The following is a 20743-nucleotide window of genomic DNA, read 5'->3' on the forward strand; positions in this document are numbered from 1 at the left end:
TTTTGCAAATAAGTAATTTATTTGCTTTAGCTTTGTTGTCCAAGAAAATAATTTCATCAGACACCATGCAGTGGAAATGTTTAGAATGAACTTGCTCAAGCCAACACAATGAGAGGGACCACTAGTAGTGATTGCTGAAGTGAGCTTCACACTAGTAGTGATTGCTGAACTGAGGTTCATTAAGTTAGTAATTAATATTTAGTGAGACATCAAGGAACTTTATTCACTGTACATGACCTTTAAAGTATATTTCTGATACCAACAGCTTGTAGTTGTTTTGAAATAACACAAGTCTTTGTGAAATTAAGAATTAAATTGTTCCACTTATGTCTTATGAATAGTCCTTTAAAGTCATTAGAATGTCTCCATGTGGGTTAAGAACAAAAGTGAATCCAGAATTAAACTTTGCGTGACTCTACATTTTATATTGTCCCAGTACAATTTATAGATGTGACCCTTTGATTTCTATTATAAAGGTAACACTCAGTAATGGAATAGTGCTACTGCATTACTGAGTGTTACCTTTATAATCATAACATTTTACACTGCATAAAAACGAACTGAAGCACTCAGAAGAGGGAGGAATGAAATAAAATTTCATGGGCTGAGAGGGTATGAAGACTTTAGTGAGTACAAAATTAGTCAAATTTACAAGGAACTTGGAAGTACATGCTCACTTATCAACACGGTGTTGCATTCCCTCCATCCTGGAAATATGCACTGATTCAGTTGGGATGGCTGTCAAAACGCTGTTATATCCTCTCCTGAAGCAAGCTGATCCACAACTGTCATAACTAATCCTTGATATCTTGGGTCCTGGCACTGGGACAGAGTTGATATCCAAGCTGGTTCCAAACTTGTTTATCAGGGATGGATCTGGAAATCTTGCTGACCACAGGAGTACTTCAATGTCATGCAGACAGTTCCAAGAGATACATGCCATGTGTGGACAGGTATTTCCCTGTTGAAAAATAGTGCCACAATACTGTCTTATGAAAGGCAACACATGAGGATGCAGGATGCCCGTGACATACCATTGTGCCATCCGATTTCCATCAGTCATACCAGCTGTGACTTGATGCCGTACCTGACATTTCCCGACACCATGACACCAGAAGTAACACTGTTGCATCTCTCCACAACATTGGTAGAATCCCCCCCCCCCGCCAGTTGCCACCATACTTGCCGACAGAACCAGAACCATGCACAACAATGCTGATTCATTGCTGAAAACAATGCAGTGCCATTCATCAGCAGTCCATGCTACCTGGTCATTGCACCACTCCAAGTGCAGCCATTTGTGTTGTGGTGTTAATGGCACATTATGCTTGGGATGATAATTCTGTGCTCCTGAATTTGGGAATCTGCGGTTGACTGTGTTGTGACCTCTTGTGATGTGGAAAGTGCTAAAGCTGACATAAAAATTTTTGTGCTACATCAGACTGGTTGGTACAGGAGCCATATAAAGATTATTTTGAAGATAAACAGTCTTGGTTGAGAAAATTATTGCTTAATGACGTGACATTGTCATGATATGTTCATTGACTTCACCAGTCGCAGCAGTGTGGCTGCTCCAGCTGCACTGCTCTCTGTAAGAACTGGACATTTTCAGGCTCACAATCCCAGAGCAATTCTTACAACAACTAATATGGAAGGTTAATTGGTGGACATTGCTTCTAGCAGGATTTTATGTGAATGTCGGCAAGTATAATAGCTCACTGGGTAAGAAAGATCCCCTGAACAGGCAAAACCAATGGTCAAATGTTACTTTCACCTATGCCACATTCTGTCTGTAAATGAAGGAATTCTCCATCTCCTTTCTACAGACTTTGTATCTTGTTGAAGAGGGGATCCTTCTAGACTAACTTATCACTCTTATACAATGGTCATTGGGAAATTAATTGCATGAAAATGTTGGCTCCTCATCTTGCCTATTGTCCAGCTATTGACTCAGATGTTATACATTTGGCTTGCTCACACATAGCCTGCACTCCTACTAGGTGGCACTGTCAAAAGCTTTTTCCCATTGGTCCTCTTATAGATGAGAAAGCATTCATTTGTACTTTGGGGCTCCCATTTGGAATCACGTAAGACTTATAATTACTTATATACATTTACATTTTCCATATGTGTGCAAGATGGACACTGCATATACAAATTGAAGGATCAGGCCCTTTTGCAAATGTTTACCATTTGCAATGAACCTTAGAAAGTTTTTGTTCCATTTGCAGACAGCAGGGGACCACACACATTTCTGATGGTGTCTTTATATCCTGAGGTTGAGTGCATGGTGCACACCTTTAAAACAAGTGTGCTGAAGATTTCAAACTCTGCTACCACATTCCCAATGAAGCATTCAGCTCATTCCTCAGTTTTTGCAGAGGTACACTTTGTGAAGACAAGAGTCTGATGGAACTGTTAATGGCTGCCAACACCACACACTACTGCCACTGCTGGCACGTACCTCACCTGCACCCTCTCAATATTGCTGCCACTATTCACTGGGTACTCCAGTCTGGTTCCAATGCTATGGATGGCATTCAAGCAGCCCAGAAATTCTGCTTATTCTTTGTTTCTGATGGATATAAAGACCATTAAAGCTAACTCCAATGTTAGCTGTCACATGCACCAATATCGCTATAGAACTTATGTCTCAAGCTGGAAGTTTCAAGAATCCTATGCCTTGTTGCCACTGTGAACCATGTTGACTTATGGAGTTAGCCCTCTACCTGTAGAGAGCTCCCTTCCAGTTCATTCATCTCCTTCTGAGGTGCCAGAGTTTTTTTGATCACAGTGACACAGCTGTTCTGGAACATCGGCAGTTCTGAAAGAGGGACTGACCCTTACCCCCAACAACCAATGCAGCACTGTTGCATCCATCACAATAAGCTGAGCCATTTAGCCCCATATGCCTGGCCCCCCAGGAGGGGATCAGTATCATTACTCACCTTCACTAATTGTGGCACTTCAGCCATTGCCATGCTCTGTGGGTCAGACAACACCTTTGTCCTAACTACAATAACTCTGGACGACATCCGCTTCAGACCAGTCTACTTCTTCCAGACAAAGATTATACGTGTGCCACCAGGGAGCCATTTTTTATGATGAATAGTGTTACATGACTGTTTAGGGGCTGTACATTTTTTATGGATGATCTTATTTGTGTATTCTATCAACACTTATGCTACTTTTCAGTTAGCAGTGTCAGAGTACCTTTTTTAATAAGTTCCACAAATACATTTTGTTTTAGAATCAACTAACTGTCTTATACAGACACTACCACAATAAAATAATATATTTGTTTAGGAAGACCACAAATTCTTAAGGAACATTGTATGGGAACAAAAATAAAACACTCCTATTACATAGTGTTAATAATATTTAACTCATTAGAAGTGGTTTAAGATGTTTTCTTACGAATAACATTGAGGCGATTTCTATATGACACGAAAGAATCATTGTGGATGGAAACATATCAACTAAGAAAATTTATCTATAATGAATATAATCATTAGCGAGCGCCACATTTATATCTTGTTATTTTTAATGTTATAAAGGAAAATTTAATTGAGAAAAGTAATAAATTATGAGTCAAACAATGGAAAATCTAGGATAACTGAGTCGCAGATAGGCACAACAAAAAGACTCTCACAATTATAGCTTTCAGCCATTAAGGCCTTTGTCAGCAATAGACACACTGCAGTGTGGTTTCAGTTGCCTGAGACTGCAGTCGTGTGTGTGAGTTGTGAAGGCCTTAATGGCTGAAAGCTATAATTGTGAGAGACTTTTTGTTGTGCCTATCTGTGACTCAGTGCCCCGCTATATGGTAAATTATGAGTCAGAATTTATGATCATTTGTTACCTTCAGAAGGTTAATTGTGTAGTAATACTGACAAATACATATAAACATAAAAGAGATACATTGTCTAGTTTTCAGATCTAACAGTTCCTTCCTCCATGAAGGGAGAGGGGAAAAGCTTGGAGGAGTTTAACAAGAGAGGGCAGGTCATTGAGACTTCCAAGATGAGAGGGACACACCTGTAGTGAGGACAAGGGTAGATGAAGGTTAAGGACAACTTAATATTCTTAACATTTGTTCAAATGGTTCTAAGCAATATGGGACTTAACATCTGAGGTCATAAGTCCCCTAGACGTAGAACTACTTAAACCTAACTAACCTAAGGACATCACACACATCCATGCCCGAGGCAGGATTCGAACCTGCCACCATAGCAGCAGCGCGGTTCCGGACTGAAGCGCCTAGAACCGCTTGGCCACAGCGGCCGGCATCATATGTAATACCTGAAAAGTTTTTTTTAGGAAGCGTGCAATGAAATAGTTTATGGGTAATTAACTGGGCAATAAATTTCACAATATATATAGAAAAGTAAAAATAAATATATTTTATTTCCATTTGTAAAAATATTAGTTTTTCACATGCAAGGTAATATTACACAGCCATTTCACAGCATTACAATTTCACTTTGGTAGAAGCTGTACTCTAATTTAATAATCCATTAATACATGAAATGCACACAACACATGTGGATGAGCTACATTTCAAATATTGTACTTTATAAACTTCATAGAAGTATATAAAACAAAAAGTTTTGTTCTCTCCGTTGCATTTTGGAGTATTTCTGTGCTAACTCTACTGTCAGTGCTATTAACATGAGACACAATTGGAGATACAATTATTAACTTGATTGATTCTTTATGGAGTGGTGTCTATGTTTCACACTTCACACCCAACAGTCTCATGTTCAATTCCTGGTGGGATACCAATGAAGTAATTGATGACAGCCTTTGCATATCAACTCCATTAGAATTTGGCAATGAGATCAGCATGACATTTTAAAACAGCTATTTAATTCAGCAGCTAAGTATGAGATCAGTAATTTTCCTGTTCTTTCTTAAAACTTTAAAGCATATCAAATGGCTTCAGATAACTGACTCAAAAGAAACAATAAGAATGTTGGATGCGAGCTGCACTTACCCTTAGTTCGAGCTGTGAATTAAATTGATAGTGACCAGGAATGATTTTAGTCCCTTAATAAAAATTAGAGATTACTGCTATATTCATACTGAAAGGAACAAGCTGTTCTTTCATTAAATGTGGTGCACTCAGGATGGCATCATGTAATGACCTGTGAATGCCATTACCTATGATCTAAGACAAATCCACAGATCAGATAAGAGGATAGTTGTTTTTTGTCTGCTATATGTTTTGAAAATTCCAGCACTGGTTTCATTTTTAATCATAATTGCTTAATGATGCACAAAGCATGTTCATTTTGTGCAGTTCCATCCTCCTCCTCTGTTTAATGAATATGTGAAATGAAAATGGTCACCATATTGCCCTTGTTTTACATTAGCTTTTCTAGACATTTGTTACTGACTAAAAGTACTTTCATTGTGTGTATTTTCTGAGTGGCACATTCATTCTCAACAAGCAACTGTGCAACCTGAAAGAAACTATCTCTGTGTCTTCTAAGCTCTCTTTCAGGGCCTCTTTCCCTGAATTTGCTACATTAAAGTCATTCTTAGAAATTAGTTTGCCATGTGAGTGTAAAATGACTCATTCCACATCATTACAATTTATCATGCACATGATCCCTGGATGATGAAACTAACTAACAAACATTGTAAATGATGTATGTATTCCTTGAGAAGATGTTATACTTCCAGCCACTGCCATAAATGATTTCTGTTGTAAATGGAACTCAGTTTATATCATCTTATGAGTGATATGAACTAATTTTCAAAATAGAACTGTTTCTGTCTACAGGACACTATGCAGCTGTCTCTTGATATGAGGTAAGAGTCTGTTGACTTAGCTGTGACCTTCACTGTCCACTAGCTCACAAAACTTCAACTTATGTAACGGAAATAAAGAAGCCCATAACTATTTAAAAACAATGATTTCAGATTTTAAAAAAGAAAATAAATGTATTCAAATGATTCATTCATCTAATGTTATGTTCACCTGATGATAAGATAGAGATTTTGATCAAATTATCTTATGTGCTCCGAGTACTTAAAATTTGTTTATATGTTAGGAATCTGAATATTATTACATCTTGTTCAATATTTGGAGGTTGTCAGTTGAAAATTTAATTTGGAAAGATATAGTTTCACAGAATGTGGAGTTACTGATAAAATGATTATTACTGGATAGATAAAAAATCTACTCACCAAGTGAAGGCAAGAGAAAAAACATATAAAAGATAAGCAAATATGCAAGGTTTTCGATTCAATGTTTTCTTCTTCTTGCAGAAGAGTTGAAGGTAAAAGAAAAGGGATGAAGTTAAAGGACTGATGAGATTTAGGAAATGGGGAGAGTTACCGAAAAGTTGTCCAATCTTTTAGTTTTAAAATCTTGTTTGGTGCCAACAATCTGTCTTTCCTTCTCATCCCATCTGCGGTAAGTCTCCCTTGACCCAGGATTCTTTTTGACTTTTCCGTAAGTCTCCCCATGTTCTAAGCCTCACCATTCCCTCTTTTCTACCTTTCAAGTCTTCTACCAGAAGAAGGAGCCATTGGTTCTGAAAGGTTGCATATTTTCATATCCTTTATATGTGTTTCCTCCTGCTGCTACTTGGTGAATAGATTTTTTTATCCATCCAAATAGCTTATATTTTCAAACATTGATTATTTTCATTGATATGATGAAGTGATTAGTTTCATTTGGTCTAATTTCAGTTTTATGTGACATTGTGCTGATTATTTACCTCAATCTTTAAAGTTTATTTGAAAATTACTTTTCTACAATGATTTTAATTTTTTGTGTGTGAAGTTACATTTAAAAAAATTATGGTTGTGCTTTCTATCTGGAAATGTTATTTCAGATTCATTAAATCCATGTCCCCTATTACTTGTACTGATGACACACATTACTATGATACTGTTCGTCAGTATACATAGCTTAATTTCTTTGTCTAATAAGGGCTCCAGAAACACTTGGTACTAACAGTCATGTCAGTTAGGTGCTACTGTACTACATGAATGTTAAATAAATTAATTTTGTTCCAGTAACTATAGACATGTAAAATAAGATTAATAATGTACTTGGTGAAATTTATCTGTTACAACTGGTAAATGATAACATTTTGATTCCAAATTATCCGAGCATGGACATCTCTGTTAGATGGTTTCCAAGAGATGCACTTCACATACTTTACATCTTGACCTTTCACCGTTATGAATGTGTTCTCTCTCTCTCTCATTTGTTCTATATTCCATGCAAAATGTGCGATTTTGTTTCAAATTCAGTTACTCCAACAAAATGGTTTTTGTTTGTTTTTTACAATCCTTTAAAACGATGGTTTGAACTTATCATTTAAACAGTGATCCATATGAGGTCATTCTGTTTTCTGAAGCACTAAAGTGATGATCCATTTGAATAATAATTTATTTCTATGATTTTTTGTTTTGTTTTTGTGCTGGTTTTCAATGCGAAATGAATATCCTTTCATAACCAAATGCAACACATTCCTTTCTATCTTAATCGAATGAAACATTTAAACAGTACCACCCAGAAAATGCGAACAGAAAGATGGAGAGAAATTTGAGAAACTTAACCAAACAAAAGCAACAGAGCCTTCATCAGTTGTTTTTCGATAGTCATTGTTTAGCAGATTGAAGACGTGCTGGATAGTATGTATCCCACCAGAAATTGAAATACTGGCTGTTAATATTTCTTTTGATTTTCAGTTCCTGTCCAATGTCTGCAAATGCAGGGTCTTCTAATGTGTAGGCTGGCCAGTGCTCTGTCACAACATCATTTAGTTCGTATGTTGGATCACTGGAACAAATTCAAACATATTTCTCATAGAACTGAAACTTAAGAATTTAGTTCTGCTTCACACTGATAATTTCTTGCGAAATTCAAATCCTATTGCTACAGATTACATGAATGATCTAGAAAGAAAATTTGATGTTACATGAAATCTTGATATGGGAATATGAAATGATGAAAATATCTAATTAGAAAGGAAAACATTTAATACCAATAAAAGCATGAATATTTTTAATTTTTTATAACTTGAATATTTGAAAGAAAGCTTTATAAAGTTTTAATAAGTTCTTCAATTTCTTTGACAGAGAGTTGTAAATCTTCTTCAAGATTTTTATGACTGAGTATTCAAGCTTATGGACTGGTTGTGAACAGTTAAGAAGCTAATCAAAATATTTTGCAAGTATTTAAAAATTTTCAGTCTTATGTAAACAAATCAGTGGGCTTGTTAGATTTACATTGGAAGTATATCTACCTATCTCTTTAAATCTCACTTTCTCCTCCAAAGATCTACTGAATAATAGCCTCTTTTGCAGATCATTTACAGAAAAAAACTTTCATACTAAATTTCCTGGTATACTCACTTGTTTTACCACCATCTAGCCTATAGGCTTTTGACCTACAATTGTAGTAATCCTAATTAAATTGAACATATTAATTTAATATATATAAAAACTGAAACATTATTTTTTAATTTTATAATTAATAGTGCAACACCTACATTGTCATCACCACAATTGTACTTTAAAAATTCCTTACCTTCTACGCTTACACAAAATGCAATTTCAAAGAAAATACTGTCTTGGTGCTATGAGCAACATAGCACTCATAGTGCCAGAAGAACATGTGCAGCAGTAAACAGATTGCTGTGTCACTTTTATGAGTTGATCATAATACTCGACACTGGTTTCTAGTTGTTGCAGTTATTTGCATAACTGCATGCATTCGAAGAGAAATGGCATAATTTTAGTGTGATTTATGGCTAACATTTGAAGAGAAATGGCATCATTTTAGTGCAATATCCAGCTTATATTTGAAGCAAAATGGCATAATTTTGACGCAATATTTACAGTGTTCTGTAGGACATTAGCACATAATAACTGTCCATCACTGAGCATAGCACTGGTTAATTTTTTAAAATGATAAAACAGGTAGGGCAAGTGACTATCTAATAAAGTGATGCCAGTATGATTCAACAAAGATTTTTTGTTTGGAAACAAACAACATACATACAAATGTTTATTACGTTGCATTCAGGTGAAAGGAAACTGTGTCTGCACTTGGATATTCCTGGTGCACTACAATAGAAACAACTAAGTAGAAAGACGTGGCCTTGGACCAGGGGAAAGGAAACAATAGAAGAAGAATACATAAAATAATGATGGCAGCACAGGATCAAACACACAAAAAGACAAGATCTAGCAGAAATCTTTGGATAACACTGGAGTTATTAAATTGGATCAATGAAAGGGGGACATATGAAAATGCAGTAAATGAAGGAAGAAAAAAGGAAAATGAAGATAAAAAATGAGATTTACAACAGAAGGTGCTAACTGTCAAATCAGGAATGAACAGAGCTTTAGAAGCATGCACAACTATAGGAAATATCCAGGTTTTTACCTGTGGATTTTCCCACAAAAGAATATGTTACATATACACCACACATCTTCTCTTCCATGTCCTCCTCCCCCCTCTCATTGACCATTTCCACCTTTACCCTCTCTCTCTATTCTTCTCTCCATTCTCTCTGTCCATTTCCTTCTCCCCCTCCCTCTGTACATCTTCTCTTCACCTTCTTTCTTTCCAACTCCTTCTCTCTCCTCTCTCTGCCCATCTCCTTCCTGTTCCAGCATAATGAAAAGTGCCAGCACAAAAATGAAGAATGCAAGAGCAGAGAAGGCTGTGAGACAATGTCAGCCAATAGCATTCTCACAAAATGTCACCACAACAGGGAGCGGCTTCTACAAGAAGAGAATATAAGTACCCCTCCTGCCAGCCTCGGCCGGGCAGTAGAAGACGGACTAGTAGACCCAGGATTAGAAGAGGCCATCCTAACTGTTATACTGAGACTTGTGCCTTACATTAATTTTTTGTATGGACATTGTCTACAGCGAAGGACATTGATTATTTGCATGTTGCCCATTGCTTGCAACAACTTGTTGTAAACCAAAGTTAAGTATTGTCAATCTACTTTATTGTAATAAAAAACCATTAATGTGATTTGCTTGAATTGTTGTATAGCTATCCGAGAAAGCAGCATCCTTTAGGCACCCTATAAGAGATGAGTGGGCAGGGCCCAACACTTCCCCCCCCCCCCCCCCTCCCCCTCTGTCTCTCTTTCCATTTCTTTTCTTTGCTCTCTTTGCTTCTCCACAGTTGCCTACATTATCTTCATTTTTTGGGAATGTGGCCTGACCACTTGCAAGGCTTGAAAGGACTTGCTGTGCCAGTTTGACACATTCTGTTTTTCAATCTTGGACTATAGCAGATGGGAAAAGGCAGTGCTGGTCCACCACACCATATAGGGGCAGTGCTGAGCCACAAGAGGAAGCAAACATTCTGGCTGGATGCTACTTGGCTATAATACACATTGGTCTAAGAGACACAATAAGTTGCAAGTACTGGTTGGAAGGGCTGATGCATTCTCATTGGAAGTGTGCTGGGCCCACCCAGTCAAACTCTGGGTGATACAGAAGGAAGAGAATTTGGTGAACATATTTCCCAACATTTGTGCCTTCTGGAAAGCATGCCTGTGGCAACTTGGCTTGGAGAGTTTGCTTGGTCCCTTGTTTCACCAACTTCATTGTTTTGTCATCTGCCATTCTCCTCCATGTGTTCCAGTGCAGGTCCGAGAATTTGAGTTAACTGAGGCATGTTTTGTTGCTTAAAGTTTTACAAGTTATTTCCCTTTTTTAACATGTGTTTCTGGCTTTAGAATTCCTTTCAATTTGTTTTACTGTATATTGTGTGTTACTGAAACCAAATTCCATGATCTTTATCCAAAACTGTAATTTTCTTGTTACTATCAAATTTCTTAGTTTTTAAAATCCTTGGTAGCTAACTATTTGTATTTTAAGTTAAAAGTCTTAATGGCTTTCACAGGGTTGCTGAGGTTCTGAGAGCCTTAAAAGAAAGCTAGTTTGCCTTGTTTTACTCTTCAGATTATTATTTTATTGGCATGTCAAATGTAAATTGTTGCCTTTTACTAGTGTGTTTTCACTGAAGTGCCAAAGAAACAGGTATAGGCATGTGTACTCAAATGCAGAGATATGTAACCTAGTGGTTTTGTCTATTGACAATGTTCAGGAAATACTTAGATCCTCTGTTCAGTTGGAAAACCATGTAGATACACTTAAGATTGCTCATATAGTGATTCTTCAGTTCTTATACTGTTTAGCTTGGTGTTGTTTGAGTGGGATGATTAGAATAATTTTGTATAATAGATGCATTTTGAAGGATTTATGTGAGAAGATTATGCAGGATAAGTTATTTAGTTGTGGTGGGAAAGATATTGTGAGTCAGCATTGCTTTCACATGAAAGCCTATGGTGAGACACTTGCACAGTATATTGAGCAGATCCATGCCACCATAAGCAAAACGTAAGCCATGAATAACATTTTGGAAGAAAAGAGACCCAAAGATCATTCATATGTATTGTTCTGTGATAAACCTAGTTCTTTTGCTGACCTTGATAAAATTGTGGCATGTATAGAGAGTATCAGCTTTGGAGATGAAAAACATGATTTAAAGAATCTTGCTAGAGAGTCAGGGTTTTAGAACTCAGTAGACATGCAAACCAAATGAAAGTGTGGCCCCTCTCAGAAGGAGCTGCTATAATTATGGGTAGTAAGAGCATTTTGTGTGTGAGTGTCCCACTAGGCAAGAGAAATTTTGGAACAGCTGACACCAACAAAGTGCACTCCAGTGTGAATACGGATTTCTGCTGAAGGGGTGTAATAGTATTAAATCATTCACCAGACAGTTCCTTCCATTTGTATGTGCAGCTCTTAATCACGAGCCTGCATGCATCTTGTTGGATTCAGGAAGTAGTCCTTCTGTTCAGGAGTATGGCTGGTATTTAAAGTACCACAATATCTATATGTTTTTTGGTCGCAAACAGTCAGTCCGAATTGTCATACCATTAATGAACAGGTATTGCTATTAATGTGCTGTGTGTGTGGGGAAGCATAAAATTCAAGGGTTGTTATGGCCAATGAGTCTAATGGTTGCAAAGGGATTATCTACAAAACTTTTGACAAGTTATGATTTCATTCAGGGCATGAAACTGGTTCTTGATTGTTGTAGCAGACAATTTTATTTATAATTTCAGCACAGAAAACATCACCAGTTATGTGACCATAGTTGCACACAAGACATTAAATATTGTTTCCAGTTCTGCTGCTGGATGTGAGCTTGGCCATTTGGAACAAGGAAACGCCAAACTATTGTTGAGGGTGCTTAGGCAGTTTACTGATGTATTAACTGATAAGCTAGGATTCATAGATGAGTTTCAGTGCCAAATACAACTGGCTGATGATGTTCCAATTTGTCAGGCCCCTTTCTGGCTATCCTTTCCAAAGATAAGGGCATTGCGTCAGATAACTGATAAAATGCTTTATGACGAGGTTATCTGGCCATCACCCTTGCCTTATGCATCACCCATCTTTCTTATACCTATGGGGAATGGTGCAGATTACAGAGCAGTAGTGGATTACTGTGCTCTTAATCAGAAGGTGATTTTACAATCAGTTCCCTTGCCAAACTTTGTTAATTGTTTTATATGGTTCATGGGGGCTTGTTATTTTATGGTTCTGGACCTTAACCAAGCCTACCATTAGGTTCCACTGACTGAGGATTTAAAGTTTGTAACCACATTCTACACCATATGGAATTTTTTCAAGTTCAGCCGGGATCCATTTTGATTGTCTACAGGTGCCATTGTACTTTCACTGTTCTTGAATTCCATTTTGGGGAAGGATCATAAACTTAAACTATTTATATGACATAGTGGTGTAAGTAGGACATTTCATGAAGATATGGAGCATGTGACACAAGTATTGCTTAACTTGTATGGTATGGTTTAACTGTCAAGCCCTCTAAGATAAATCTTGACTACCAGGAAATGTCATTCCTAAGGTGTTTAGTTTCTTCTGGGGGGGTGTGGTGAGGAGGAGGGGGGGGGATGAAGGTCAACCAAGAACATACCAAGGCCATCCAAAATTTCTCTCCACTGAAGAATAAGAAGGGTATTGTCTGGTTCATAGAGATGGTACATTTTTTTTAGGAAGTCTATACCCAACTTCACCTAGGGACACCATTAAATCAGCTATGCAAAATACAAGCAGCTTTCCAGTGGACAGAGAGTCAACAGGCCATGTTTGATGCTCTTAGAACCACCTGAGTAATGTTCCTAGCTTGGCAATTCTGGATTTCAAGGGGCTTTTTGTAGTTCAAACAGATGTTTAAATTCTGATGTCGCTGTGGTTCTCCTTCAGGAGAAAATGGCTGCAGGCAACTGGCAGCAGACGCTTCTGGGGCTCTATCTGCTGCTGAATTGAAGTACTCAGTTTTTGAGTTAGAGGCTTTACAAAATGGAAAGAAGAAGAAGAAGAAGAAGAAGAAGGCATGGGGAAATTGTTACCTGTGGCTTAATTTGTGAGGTGATGTGTTATGTTTTCCAAAACAATGTGTGCACCAAGAACAAATTAACAGACAGCAATAACTCTACACAAGCCCCAAAATGCTACAAACATGCAATAAATATGTACCATCTGATGATGAATTACTAGGCAATTGAAAACTGGTAATGAAAAATAAAAATTGAAGAATAAAACAAAAGATGACTAGTTGCACTAATTTGTGGAAATATTTAAGAAATTTTGTTCTGAGAATGCAAATCTCATGTGACCATTATTCCTTACTACAACAGCAATCCTTCATTCGATGAATAAGTTGCAATCTCAAGTCTGCTGTCATTATTTTTCACTCTCACATGCAGATGAAATGGGATAAACGTAAAAGGCTAAACCTGGCCTTCAGTACCGCTACCCGCGAGGTCCATAAAACAACTTCACTTGCTTTGATGGTGGAATACCCTCTTAATTCTCCTCTGTACAATTTATGGTCTGTAAATGACCTCCTCCCAGAGTGGGTTACCCCTGAGATTAGCCAGAATTGGAGGTGATCCAGAAGCAATGTTGATCTTGCACACCAGAAGGAGAGAGAATGTTGTAATTGGTGTAGGAATCTTGCCAACTAAACATGTTTGGTATTGTCTTTATAAGAAATTTTGGAAGCTAAGGCCAGGGGGATGAAATGATTTCAGGTAAATTGTTGCCACATACTGTGGAGCCTTCTAAAGTAATTAAAACATTGACCCCAGTTAGCCTTTTAGTTAAAAACCTGTCTACTAATAAAACTGCCAGTTTCATCTAAGCTTGGTTAAGATTGGCCATTGTATAAGATCATTGTGATCTCTCTCTCCCCCCCCCCCCCCCTTTTTTTTTTTTGGATTTAAGATGAGGAGATTTAGCCTTGCTGGGTTGTATTGACAGTACTTCTTCACAGTTATGTAAGTTAGCTGCCCAAGCAATGGGTTCAGGAGTATCCCAAGAGAGCATGGCCTGTCTGCCTGTGAGGCTTGAAAGCACTTGCCACACTGGTTGTATACATTGTATTTTTGACCTCAGACTGGAGCAGATAGGGAAAGGCAGCAGTGGCTGACCACAACATACTGGGGCAGCACCAAGCCACAGCAGGTAGTGGACGTGCTGGCTGGAGTCTATTTGGCTGTAATACATTGTGGCCTAAGTGACACAATCAGTCACAAGTAGTGGTTGGAAGGGCTGATGCAATGGTAGTAGATGCATGCCACGCCCATCTTATGTAGCCAAAGCTGTTATGATATAGGAGGAAGAGAATCGGGTGAGCATGTTCCTGAACATTTGCCTCCAATGTTTGTGCATTTTGGGAAGCATGCCTGTGGCATCTTGGCTTGGAGAGTTCATTTGGTTTCTTGTTTCAGCAAGTTTATTGTTTTTCATCTGCTGTTCCCATCCATATAGCTTAAAGTTTTATGAGTTAATTTACTTATTGTATATGTATGTCTGGCCTCAGAATCCTTTTTAATTTATTTTACTTTATATTGTGGTTTATTGTGACAAAACAGCCTGATCTTTATCCAAAGCTGTAAATTTCATGTTGTTATCAAATTTCTTAGTTTTGCAAATCCTTGCTAGTGAACTATTCTATGTAAGTTAAAAATCTTAATGGCTTTCTCAAAGCACCCAATGTTCTTGGATCCTTAAAAGCAGACTAGTTTGCCCTATTTTAACCATCAGATTATTATTTTATTGATGTTTTCAATGTGAATTGTTGCCTTTTACTGGTGTATTTGTTATATTGTAAAATTGTTTTTATTGCTGGTGTTTCCAGCAGTTTCTTTATTCTTGTCAATGTTTGGGGCTTAACAGTCACTAAAGAGGTTGCCCTGGTTATCATGTAAAAATGTTATATGTAGTTTAACCAATCCCTTTTTTAATGTTATAGTATGGCCAATGGCTGCGCAAACTTAGATGGAGAGTCATGTAGGGCAGCACCGCCAGTGCTGGTGGCTGGTGCCAACTTCTCATAGGGCACATTACCAGCTTATTGTAAGAGCTTTGGCTGGTCCTCACAGTACTTTTTGTTTTAATTGTTTGCCTTTTGGCAACTATTTGTGTTTAAATTCAATTAATGCAGTTCTGGCCTGAGTGAATAAAAAAATTTTGATCTTTTATGTGAATGATGTTTATTTGGTTGCATGGCACTTCCAATCACAACTCCTCACTCACAGTGTTTCACTCTCATCCATCTTCTCCTCTCCATCACCTCTATCCATCTCCTCCTCCCCTTCCCCTGTCCATCTACTCCATCTCCCTTTCTCTATCCATTTCTTCCTTTCCCTCTCTCACTGTCCATCTCCTCATACACCCTCCCTCTGACCATCTTTTCCTTCCCCTCTTTCTGCCCATCTTTCCCTTCCCCTCTCTCTGCCCATCTTCTCCTCCTCCTCTCTCTGCCCATCTTCTCCTCCTCCTTTCTCTCTTTCCATCTATTCTTATTCACTCTCTCTGTCAATCTACTCCTCTGTCTTCTGAGTTTATATCCTTCCCCCCTCTCTGTGCATCTCTTCCTCCCCATCTCTCTGTCCATCTCCTCCTCGTCCCTCTATCTTTCTCTTCCTCCCTCTTCTGTCTGTCCATCTCCTCCCTCCTCTCCCTCTCCAATTCTCCCACAACCTCTCTCTATCCATCTGCTGCTCTCCCTCTCGCTGCCCATCTACTTTGTCCCCCACTCACTCTTTCTGTCTGTTCTTCTTTATTCTCTCTCTCAATCTTCTCGTCCACCATCTCCTTAGCCAATGTGCTCCACTCCCTCCACCCCCTCTCTGTCCATCGCTCTTCTCTCTATCCGTTTCCTCCTAACCCTTGTTCTGTTCATCTCCTCCTCCCTCTCCATTCATCTGCTCTTCACAGTCTTTTGGTTCACGTTGTCTCCCCTATCGCTGTCCCTCCTCTCCCCTCTGTCTGCCCATCTCCTCTTCTTCCTCTGTGAGTCTAACTCCTTTTCCCCCTTCTTCCTGTCCATCTGCTCCTTCCCTCCCTCTATCTATCCATCTTCTACACAGGCCTCTTTGTCTGTTTGTCACCTCCTCATTCGTCTCTCTGTCCATCTCCTACTCCTCCCTTTAGCTGTCCACCTTCATTCCAGTGGGTGCTAGGTGGTTCTCACGCCAATAGGGCATCTTACCAGACAGTAATTGTTATACATATCAAGTCTGGTTGAAATTGATCCAGTGTCATAGGAGGGGGATATAGAACATGCACCCATCATTGGAGGAAAACAAAGGAGCTGTATTAATATCAAGAGCTCAGATGACAAGCCAGTACTTTGTGTAGAATGGAAGGCCGTAAAGTGGAAAAACTGAAAAGAAGTTCTATGTAAAGGCAGTCCTGGAAGGCAGTATTATGAAACGGGAAGAGAAAGTGGATGAAGATGAGATAGGCAATGTGATATACAAGGAAAATTTGACAGAGTTAATGTGCCACCATTGATAAAAAATGCCGTGCATGTCAAAATGGTGCTATCCAAAACCTGTGCCAAAGCAACTGTGGTGCACCATGGGCCATAAATAATTGGGGCAGACAACAGCTTTGTAGGTGTGTATGGGCAAATAGATGTGCAACTTTGAGCAAATGACCACCAAGACAAAGCAAAGGGCTACCACCAATCTCTTCTCAATGACTGTTCAGCGAACATTTCTGCACATGGGCCTTCACAGCAGGTTACTGGTTCATGTATCCATGCTGACTGCTGTCTGTTGGCAATGAAGGCTGGAATTTGCATGCCATTTCCACAACTGGATTCCCACTGAGTGGTGACAGGTGGCCTTTTCAGAAGAACCGCATTTTATGCTCCATCAGTGTGAAATGTCTGAAAACGAACATCCTGCAACAAATGTCAGAGGGATCCAGGCTGGGGGCTGGAGCACTGTGGTCTGGGGTATGCTTTTGTGGCATTCGGTGGGTGCTCTTGTCATTCTGGAAGTCACAATGGATCAACACAAGTATGCATCTATCCTTGTGTCCATGTCCACCCCTACATGCAGTTTGTTTTTACTCGGCACAATTGCATCTACTAGCAGGACAATGCAGCATGAGACACAGCTCTCAGTTCAGAGAGCATCACCATGAGTTTACCATTCCACTGGCCACCAAATTCTGCAGATTTAAAACCAATTGAGAATGTGTGGAACCACCTTGATCAGGCTGTCTAAGCCATGGCTCATCAGCTAAGAAACCCAGCGCAGCTGGCCAAGGCGCTGGAGATGGAATGACTCCACATCCCTGTCAATACTTTCCTGAACCTCACTAGCTCTCTTCCTGCTTGCCTCACAGTGGTCTGCATTGCAAAAGATAGTTATCCGGGCTTTTGACAGGTGGTCACATTGATGTGACTGGATTGTGTATGAACTTTCATGATTGTTATTGTTATTTCATTTGTCACTACTGAAATTCATGACCATTCTTGACAATTTAGAGTGTAATTTTTTATTAATTAAATCTATTAAATACTTCCAATATAATTAAGGCAATATCACTATTTTAAAGCTAACAGCAGTGAAATTGCATTTACTCATCTTCCAAATTTGCTATTGCCAAAACACACTGCTGTAGATTTGATTACAGCACTATTGTGGTCTACTGGATGAGTGTGTTTGTTGACTCCATTCCCAAGATGTCACCTGTTTGCTGAAACCTAGCGTAGTTTTTATTCTGTTTTGCTTGCCAGTCATGACGACTTAGTTCCTCTGTTGTTCAGATTTATCTTCATTATTCCTAAATTATTTCCATTCACTTTGCCATATTTATGTTCTAGAAATGTACTTATAATGTAGGACAAGTCTGAGTGCACTACAGTATGTGAACATTTATCCCAAGTGAGATCTTTTACATGTGAACTCTAGTTTCATTGTTGTCTCTATATAATGTTACAACCTACACACTAGTGTTAATATAAATGTAATATTTGATGTAATTTTAAAGTACCTTTCCTCTGTTCATAGCATGTATCAGTAAAATCAGCTTATACATCTAAACATATTGTTTTTATAGATGGCATGGCCTATGAAGAATTTATTCAGTTTATTTCAGAACACCTATGAGTTATTAATTTTAGATTTTATGCTGAGAAGAAGCTGTTAATACACTTATATTTTAAAATGGACAATGCAAGAATGTCATTAGCGAGTATACATACTCACAAGTGTAAATATCCTGAGTATCTTGAAGAGGGGCCTCCAGGGTATCATGTTAATAATGCCACATATTAGTCTCACTGCTCTTTTTTACTCGTTTAAAAACTTGTGTTGTGGTATGGTTTGGTATTTACTGTCTAAAAGTGATCAGCCTTATTTTTAAAAAATTTAAGGTTTAATTACATGCTACAGACCGTTTATAGGCTTGGTTTGTCATTATTGCAGTCAAATCTTGCATTGTGAAATGGTGCCTGTCAATCAATATATTTTTTATCACTAGCAAACATTAACATTTTACCTTGTTATTTATGGAAACTGGCAGGTCATTTATTTAAACTAAGAAAATCAGTGCCTAAGGATGAATATACAAGGTGACTTTTTTCCACCATTTACAAACTTGACGGATTGATCGACAAGAGGATAAGGAACAAAAGTGGTCTAATGAACTTGTGTCAAGAAATGCATGGTTTCTATGCTAGAGACCAATTATTTAATCATACTTTGTTACAGAGACTGTGGTCTAATATGCGCTTACCATACAGCCACAGATATAGTGCATGTGGTTTCCTCCTAGAGGTTGGTACTGTTCCTCATACATCATGCTCTAGTGCCCTCTCCTGCCACAGTAATTGGTACTGTTGTGTCCAATTCACTTCTCTTGCTGACTCACCTTGTAGTGGATGTGATACAGTGTTGTACACAATGGTTCCATATCTGAATCGAGAGCTTGCTGACGTGGTGTTTACTTACAGAGTGGTAGATGGTAATGGGCAGTGGGCAGCAATCTTGTATCAAGAGACCTATCCCCGCCAACAACAACCACAGCATTCAGTGTTTGCAATAGTGTTTTTCCATTTGTCTGAGACAAGGTTATTTCAGAAAGCAAGAAATCGTGAAGGGTTTGGCCAAAATGTTTGGACACCAGACTTGGAGGAAAATGTGATTAACACTGTGTAAGGTGATCATCATGTCAGTACCAGGCAGTTGGCCACCAGTACAGGGTAAGGTGGATGGCCGCATAGAACATTGTCCATGATAATTATTACTACCCTTATCACTTACAGTGTGTGCTGGGCTCACTAGTGACAGACTTTTCACATTGGGAGCAGTTTTGTCACTGGTTTCTTCACCAGGCAATGATTCCAGGATTTGTGTCATCCATCCTATTCATAGATGAGGTTACTTTACACAGAGTGGTATCTTCAAGTTTCATAACAGTCATTTGTGGGACAATATGCAGGACCCGCATGGTATGGTGACAGCAGATCATCAGCATCGGTACAGCTGGAATGTATGAGCTGGGATAATTGGTGACTGTATTTTGGGACCAGTCTTGCTTCCACATAACCTAAAAGGCCGAAACTATCGGCGTTTCCTGTGGGTGACTTTGCCTCCCCTGCTGGAAGAAATGAAATGCCATTGATGTTTTGAATGGTTATGTGGCTGCTATATGATGGTGCTCCAGCTCACTTCAATATTAACATCTGGATGCATCTCAATTGTGCCTTACCTGGTTGATTGATAGGATCGGGGGATCCAGTTGTATGGCCTGCTCATTCACTGAATCTCAACCTGTGTGATTTCTGGTTATGGGGCCACCTCAAAAGTATCATGTATGCAGAGCCCATTCCAGACATGGAAACACTGGAGCAGTGTATCCATGCTGCCTTTGACACTGTTCGGATGCAGCTTGGTCATTGTGAATGTGTGAGACAGAACACACTACGGCACATACACACATGCGTTGAGGCACATGGAAATCATCTTCAACACATACTGTAACTATAGCTGCATGGTACAGCGTGTATTAGACCTCAGTCTCTGTAACAATGTAAGGTTGAATAAATGGTCTCTGGCATTAAAACCATGCTCTTACAGCCATAAGTTCATCATACCTGTTTTGCTCTGTATCCTCTCATCAATCAATCCCTAGAGTTTGTATACAGTGGAAAAAATCACCCTGTTTACTTAATATTCACCCATTCTGAGTTCACTGTTGCATCTGCATCTGTTAGGACAACTCCTTTTTCTTTTATATGAGGAAGGTTGTAACCAAATAAGCATTTTGCCCTTCATGGCATAGTGTGAGAATTTTCAATACTGTGGTACATTTGCACAGTCAAGGACCTTAGAAAAGTTACAGAAAATCT

At 38.7% G+C, this 20743-nt stretch overlaps 1 protein-coding gene across 1 annotated transcript in view; it reads right to left on the reverse strand.

The window, feature by feature from the left end:
* Positions 1–4378: 4378 nt before the first annotated feature.
* The window catches only part of LOC124596416 (esterase FE4-like), a 388758-nt gene continuing 372393 nt past the window's right edge, over positions 4379–20743 (reverse strand). The window contains exon 11 of the mRNA XM_047135545.1: positions 4379–7804. Coding sequence (XP_046991501.1) covers positions 7624–7804 — 181 coding nt within the window. The 3' untranslated portion in view covers positions 4379–7623. The remainder of the gene's footprint in view (positions 7805–20743) is intronic.

The sequence above is a fragment of the Schistocerca americana genome, chromosome 2, assembly GCF_021461395.2.
Source record: "Schistocerca americana isolate TAMUIC-IGC-003095 chromosome 2, iqSchAmer2.1, whole genome shotgun sequence".
NCBI lineage: Eukaryota > Metazoa > Arthropoda > Insecta > Orthoptera > Acrididae > Schistocerca > Schistocerca americana.